Source organism: Brugia malayi, assembly GCF_000002995.4.
Source record: "Brugia malayi strain FR3 genome assembly, contig: Bm_v4_Chr4_scaffold_001, whole genome shotgun sequence".
Taxonomy (NCBI): domain Eukaryota; kingdom Metazoa; phylum Nematoda; class Chromadorea; order Rhabditida; family Onchocercidae; genus Brugia; species Brugia malayi.
In genome coordinates this window covers 6,338,336-6,346,161 of record NW_025062478.1, presented here as the reverse complement: position 1 = coordinate 6,346,161, position 7,826 = coordinate 6,338,336, and the positions used below count along the sequence as shown (strand labels likewise).

The window sequence follows — 7,826 nt, the reverse complement described above, 5'->3', positions numbered from 1 at the left end:
CAACTACATATTTGTGGAAGGCAGTGATAATAATCTAGCTAAAGGTAAGTAGGAAATTATAAATGAAGCTAATTAATTCCAATTTTAAAGCACGAAATTATCATTAGTGAAGATTAAAAAGTTTGCAATCAATATCTTTGGTATGATTTTTTACTTTCACATCGCAATTTTTCACTTTTTTCTTTACTTCAGCAATCCCTAAAGTTAAATGTAAGTTAATTTTATGACGACCGTACCAATTATTGCATTCAATTCACGACAATGCTTAAATTTTTTGGCATATTCAAAATCTGACTTTTATTAACAAAGTTTGCTCATTGATTATTATAATTTCATTCCCTTTTCAACCTTATTTACAACTTTCAGCAAACTTATTTCTAGCAAAAGTGTACGATTTGAATCCTAATCAGTTGAAATTCTCCTTATCTTTGTTCAGCTGAATACAATAATATCAATATTCTCATCATCATCGAACATTTTGCACAAGATTTTGATAGAAATGAAATTATTTTAGAATCAGTTAGATGTGATATTTCGCACAAAATAATATTTTAAACTTTAAATTTTCTTTTACATTAACAATTTTCATCTTCACACGGATTTTAATGTTACTACAAAGTATTTAATGAAAAAGTCATCACTGGTGATTGTTTATTCTCATGAAAACTAAGGAAAGTGGAGTTTTCACTTCCTATTTAATATTTTCACAGATACTCCAGCAAATTAATTAGTCTCTGTTTCACTTGTCATTTGCGATCTATTACAAAATACTTCGTTTATCTTCAACGATGAAACATGGCTTTAAATATTTGTTTATCAACTAATCACTGAAACAGAAAGTTGAAAAGTTAGGTTGAAAAAGGCAAAAGGTAATGGTTGGATAGGCACTGTATGAATGGGACACATGTGCTAGTGCTGGTAATTGATTTATCACTGCCTTTATGATGGCTTATGATGATATATTTAGCCTATGTGGCTCTTAAAAACCAGAGAATGAATAGCAAAGAGAAGGAATAAAGTAAAATTAGGCTTATTTCACGCATATGTTTTCTATGCCTCATAAATAGAAAAAGTGTTCAAAAGTGGTCACAAATTTTGTCATAAAAATATCAGAGGATCAAACTATGTCAAATATTTTAGAATTTAAACTGCACCATATAGCTAACCGGTTGGATATTTGATTGTTTTTAATGTCCTATTTATTTCTTCCTCATTTTATATCAACTTCGAGAATATGCTAAAAGAACATTAATAAAGGTTAATTAATATTGGGAGTAGTTGTATAAAACTTGAATTTGACCGATGATCAAAAGACGTAAAATGATAATGTGCAGAAGTTTTCAAAGTTCTTCCAAATTTCTTTTTCTTCTCAAGAAGAAGAAAATCGTTTTTCGGGAAATGAGTAAGTGGATCTGAAATTTATTTTATTCCCTAGCTAATTCTATAAATAACCTAAAGAAAGTAACAATTATAAAAATCACTCAGTATACATACAATATTATTAGTGTTTATTAATGTACAGACATTTTCACTGTTCTCATGATTTGTTGTATTTGGTATTTATCGTAGTTACATTTGCTACCTTAATTTCTTTTCTCAGCTCACAGACTCACAGATATGAAAAAGACAGATGCGGAAAATTAATTTTTTTTTTTTAATTTCTGGATTATCCGTGCAAGAAGATTTCCGCTACTTTAGAAATTGCTGACTAAAGATTTTAATGGTATTGTCATTTTAGAAACCTAAAAATCAGCAAATCGATCTTTCACTTATTATTTGCTCTCGCTACTTTGGTTGCTACTTTCGGCTAATATCAGACTTTATCTTCAAAGCCGTAAATGTGAGTCATCTCATCTTTTGCTCTTCTAATATTAACTCATATTCATATAAAATTTGCTTTTCATTACTTATTTTCCCCAAACAAATTAGTAACATGAAATATCACAGGCTGCTATGAATTTCTATGTTCTGTAAACAACCAAACAGAAGGCATTTATTGCTCCTAAAATAAAGTTTAAACATTAGTCAATGTATTTAAACTTCAATTTGTATAAAAAGTTTCAGGAACTTTCCCTTTTTTTGATTTTTTTGACATCAGCTGTTAGCAGGCAGTTTTTCTACCAATAAATGTTCTTTGAGTGCCTGTTTCTGTTGACCCATTAGAAAAAAAAAAAATCACTCACTTAAAATTCGTGTTCAAATATTTGTCTGATAAATAATGTAAATGTCAATGAAATATCATAACATAAATTCTGAGAGCAAGACTTCTTTCCTAAATAGTTCTGTAATAAAAGATTTCATCAGAATGCAGAGTTTCATAAAATTAAACTCTATCTAACACCTTTATAAGGAAACCATTTTGCCTCCTAAAAGCCACATATATTTTGAAATTCAGTCTAATTGGTAAATCTCTCCAGCAATCAGTGACCTGAAACTTTTCCTTACATGTTTGAATTTCAGTTCCCCACAAAGTTCCGATGCTCTCTCTCCCTTCCTCTTTCTATTTCTCTATCCTGTTGAAAATTGCAGTTGAAGTATTGCTAGCACAATTGTTTTAAACCGGTGTTGTTTTTGAAAAAAGCTGTCATCCATTCTCAATTTCTGTCAAATTAGAAGTTTTTCTTTTGACCGTACTTTTCTATCACATTGCAACTATTTTGGGAAGAATATTCTGAATAGTTAAGATCTAACTCAAAAGCCTATTTTTATAGAATAATTTTATATAATACCTATTTTTGTTGACATGATATGCTCTGATTTAACCGTCGAATCATTTGAAGATTTGTCTCTAGTTTTCATTTAATCAACTTCAAAATTTGTTTAATTTCTTTCAATCGAAAAGACAGGACTTTTTTGATGTTCATCATTTTTTGCATTCCCCAAATGTCTATCATAATAGCATTTTATTTTTATTCAAATTGATGCATATGAATCATTAACTATTTTTACTCTTTATTCTTTGCTTCCAGTTTTTGTTTTTGTTTTTTTGTTTTTTGCAATTGTACTTATTTCCACAAATCGGCTAAAACTTGTCACACTGATAAATTTCATTGTCCGGTTTAGCAATGATAAAGCTAGTTTGAACTTCTTTAATTTTGTTACTAATTAATTCTGCTCTTGCAAATCGCTATGAAACTTTTGCATCGATTGCATGTTCAGTATACTCATCTTTTTTAAAATTAAGTCTTTATCCAAAGTTCGTTACTGTAAAGACTAATGTAAAATTATATATTTATGGATAGATAGCCCTTCCTAGCATTCTTTCGCCCTTTTTGAACTTATTGAATCAATTCCTTTTTTAAAAATTTATTCATTTTTCAATGTTTTTTTAACATTATAATGTTCAGTAGTACTATAACAACAAAATCGTCACTTTAAATATGAAATTTACAATCATCATCTGATCTGATAAACTGTAACTATTCGATAGGACTTAATTTATTGAACTGAAAATTAAGGAAAATGGAAAGCCAAAGAATTAGACTTTTGGAAAAATATATACTTCTGTATATTGAAGTATATATTAGTCATTTGTTCAAAAATACGCCCATTTCTTTCGAGAAGTTCTATGCTTATGGACAGTTGTTTTTCGTACGTCACTACCCACGCACGCATGTAGTTTTATTTTACGTTTAAGTTAATATTTTTAGACGAAAGAATACTATGATGTCAGAGGATGTTGTGTGTAAATGACACTCCTTTATTTGATTTGTCTGACAATGCAACACGGTTATTTTTGGCCGCTTTGGAAGCTTTTCAAAGGTCAGTATATATCATATCAACTAAAGCCAAGTGTTGGAAGGCCAAAACCACAAATTAGAAATGATGAGTGAAATCAGATGTAATAGGAATTGCCTTCTAGTACTTATCATTTAACTTTTACTTTGAAGAGTTCAACTGATTACTGGAAAGTACATTTGCCTGATTGCAGGACCTATTCTCCGGTGCATGGTTTCATCTGCATAGTAATATGCACATTCAGCATTGGAACCAACTTGATACATATATTGGTACTAACTAGGCCAAATATGAGGTGCTCGGCGGTAAACTGTGTACTAACAATGGTTGCTATTTGCGATATGGGTACCATGGGATCGTATTTCATATACATTTGCCATTTTGTACTTTTCAAAGATACTACTTGGTTAGTTTCAATGATTCAGTGTAGCTTCAGTGATTGTTATTCGCATTTTACAATTTCACATGCAGTTTGGTAATATCACTCTTCATCTATTATCAGTGTTTTTAAATGCTTGTACTTGTATCAGCAACTGCTGAAAGTTAGAACATTTCTTTTCAAGATATGTTCATTAATCATTTTGATTTATAATGTGACTAAAGAACATTTGAGATGACAAAAATTTGAAGTTGAAATTTCCACATTTGCACATCATTGTATGTAAGAGTCTATACAACATCTTCGTTTTCTGTCACACTCAGCTATAAAAATTCTTGAATGTCAGACAACTGAAAATTCGTATGTCACCAATGCAATGCAAATCATATAAAAATTGCTTGACAACAGTCACCATTTTGAATTCTTTTTCAAATATGAGTTATTCCCTCGAGAGTCATTTTTTTCTATCAATGAATGACTGATTCCTTTAAAATTCATCTTTTGAACAGATCAAATATTAATTTAATGAACATTATGCAAATATAAACGACTTATTGCAGTGTGCTTATTTATTCCTATTTATGGATGCGGTATTTATTATGTCATATGGTACTGAGCATCACTTTGCATACAACTTCTCTCTGGTTAATTGTTGCAATGGCTTTTATCCGTCAGATGACTTTGAGAAATGCTATCCTCAATAGGTAATTACTCTTGAAACCTATCTTTTATATTCCTGGCCATTAAAATCATCATGTATCGTTTTTTTTAGCAGTAAGAAAAATAAGTTCTGTCATTTATTGATATAGTATAAAGCTATTAGATGCGTAGTAAAATTGAATTCGCAAGCTAATTAAAACCACTTTGTTGTTGTTAGAATTCACTTCAAATTATTTGTAAAGAATACCACTTGGTAGCTTCAATAATTGCAGCTTCAGCGATTGTTATTCTCATTTTGTAATTTCATCACAGAGATGCAATATTATCATATTTTAATGAAACTTATATATTTACAGCAACTGGCAAAAGCCACAGATGGCCTGGAGAGTTTGCACTTTAATATACTTCTGTGTGTTCATACTCTGCATACCGACATTTCTAATGTATGATGTGGTTGAAGTTGGTGATTGGCATCCTGCACCGCATTGTTCTCATAGCTTTCCACCTAATTACACTGCTAAGTATTACACCTTTCATGTAAGCTGATTTATTAAATCCAGAGGTTTATTAACTGTTGGGATAACTTCTTCAATATTTGCAACTATTAGATATGTGAATAGATATGAGAAGTCAATTCTACTGATCGCAACAATTGTTGGTGTAAAAACTTTAATTTATTGCTGCGCAATCATTGTTGATCTTACTATTTACCGTATTTGTCATTTAATCATTGAAATTTATAATTAAATTCCATATTATGGAATCACTGTTACTACGAATAGTTCATCGATAAAGTATTATTCCCAAAACATTTTGTGTCTGTAATTTCACTAATTACTGTTTCTACAGATGTCACCGTCTGCAATGGCAAATGGATGTCGTTTTTTTAAATGGAATTTATGGATGTCGGGAATCATTTTCAAGGTATTTGTACTTCATTTCTTGAAAGTTTTTATAATTGGTAACTACTTTTTGTTATTTACACGCTAGCTAGCAAAAATTATGTATATGACCAAAAAGTCTGTAAGTTGAAGTAAATTAAGTTGACTTAAGATCAAACATAAGAAATATTTTTTGCATCCTTAATAACTTTATTTTATCGAACCCGACAATTCTATTGTTTTTTACAGGTTGTACCATGCATATTGCTACTTTATTTTTCATCAAGTCTTATATTGACATTACATCAAACAACTAGAAAGCGTAAACTAATATTGAAATATAACTCAACAAAAATAAGGTTTTTTTATTAACTTTCTCAAACGATATCTTGAAATAACAGAAGAGTGGTATATTACTGTGTTAAGTGCTGATGTTTATTTAGTGATAAGTTTGAGTTTTTTGAAAGGCAGCACTGCTTATTGTAACAAATTTGCTTATCTGGAAAGGTAAGCTCTTTAATAATCTGATATATTAGAACTGAGAAATATAAAAATCAAAAACTTTAATTTAAAAGTATTATTTACACCATTTATCAGTTTTGGAGAAATGCAACTTACGACTAGTAAATCAGAAAAACTTTATTATAAATTTCGAATAAAAATGAGATGAATTTCAGAGGTGTCACTAAGTCAGATCGGACGTCAGCTCTATTACTTGCCATAGTGTTGGTATTTCTAATTGCCGAGATGCCGCAAGGTATCATCGCCATCATGAATGCTATTTATACCACTCATGTGCACATATATATTTACTTTAATCTCGGTGATATCCTCGACCTTCTCTCACTGCTCAATTCATCCATTACCTTCGTCCTTTATTGCTTAATGTCTTCCAGGTTGGTAACATATTCATAAAAATATTTTTTTATGAATCAGTTGAAAATAAAAATCTGTCATTTCTTAATCATTCAACATGATATCTCCTATAAATTGTGTGATTGTTACTTGTCTTTCAAATACTTCCAACTGCTTCAGATACAGAGATACATTCTGGACAGTCGTGCTACCTAAGCATTTTTTCAGGTTTGTTACATTCCCTTTCATACTTATTTTCTTAAAATTGTATTTATAAGTTTATTTTTACAGAAATATCGAGTAAACAACAGGTATGTTTCAAATGGCTAGTGTTTGGAGTTTAAAACTTAGTAAAATAGAAATTTATTATTTCTTACAGATAAAAATTTGGAATTAGTCAAAACAATGTCCAGACTTACGTAAATTTTTTTCTGGAGAGCCACTGGATGGTTAATCAACATTTCCATAGAAATTATTACAAAACTCGAAATTCAAAAAAATGAATAAAATAATGAGCTATTATTTGGATCTCCACTCTTTCCATTTTTTTTAAAAGAAGTCCGAAAATTAAAGAACGATTTTTCATATGCATTTTTTAAATTTAGAGTTAAAATTATTAAAAAAAATGCCAAAATTTTAGAGAGTTCACCAGAAAGAAAACATCAGAAATGCTTTCATCAGAAATGCATTCCACACAGAAGCAAATAAACAAACCATCCCTTGCAACAATAACTGTGAAACCAGAATCCTGAAGTAAACAACTCGGTTAAATACGCCTACAGGTAGCAATTTCGAGTTGTTTTGAGAATTCTAAAATACAAAAACTTGGAATAATACGGTAATTGGAGTTTATTTTTATAGAAAAAAATTTGCGATTAGTGAAACTAATGACTTACGTAAATTCTTTTCTGGAAAAGCAACTAGACTGCTAATCTACATTCCTAAAACTTTACATAGACAGCCTGCAAATAATTCAAGAGGGCAAATTCAGACTACTAACTTTAAACGGATTTTTATGAAAAGGCAGGTAACTACACAATAAAGTATACATTATTTATTATAAAATGTGGCCCTCGATTGTACAATAAATTTAGAAATTGTCTTAGCAACTCGACTTCTACCACAGCTCAGTTTGATATGTCTTTTAATCAGTTTGGTTTTGCAGGCCATGCAACTAAGCTGCTATCTGACCAACCTTTAAATGATGGCGACCACACATTAGAAAGATGAAAGATTGAGGATCAATCCAGACATAGACATCCTGGATGCGCGATTGTCTTTTAGTAACATAATAGCAAAGTGTATGTTAAAAG

At 30.1% G+C, this 7,826-nt stretch overlaps 1 protein-coding gene across 3 annotated transcripts; it reads left to right on the top strand.

Moving 5' to 3' along the window:
* Positions 1–3,676: 3,676 nt before the first annotated feature.
* Positions 3,677–7,265, top strand: Bma-dmsr-7 (Uncharacterized protein; the record flags this gene model as incomplete). 3 transcript variants are annotated; one of them, XM_043081857.1, is made up of 9 exons in its annotated part: positions 3,677–3,762; positions 3,932–4,144; positions 4,678–4,821; positions 5,134–5,314; positions 5,627–5,701; positions 5,908–6,017; positions 6,336–6,554; positions 6,694–6,741; positions 7,154–7,265. In XM_043081857.1, 9 exons carry the CDS (start codon positions 3,677–3,679, stop codon positions 7,263–7,265), a joined length of 1,188 nt encoding a protein of 395 aa, XP_042937791.1. The 3 variants fall into 3 exon arrangements, with proteins under 3 accessions (XP_042937791.1, XP_042937792.1, XP_042937793.1); XM_043081858.1 differs by lacking the exons at positions 5,627–5,701; positions 5,908–6,017; positions 6,336–6,554; positions 6,694–6,741; positions 7,154–7,265 and having other exon boundaries at positions 5,134–5,323; XM_043081859.1 differs by lacking the exons at positions 3,677–3,762; positions 3,932–4,144; positions 5,627–5,701; ... (2 more) ...; positions 6,694–6,741; positions 7,154–7,265 and having other exon boundaries at positions 4,703–4,821; positions 5,134–5,323.
* Positions 7,266–7,826: the final 561 nt, after the last annotated feature.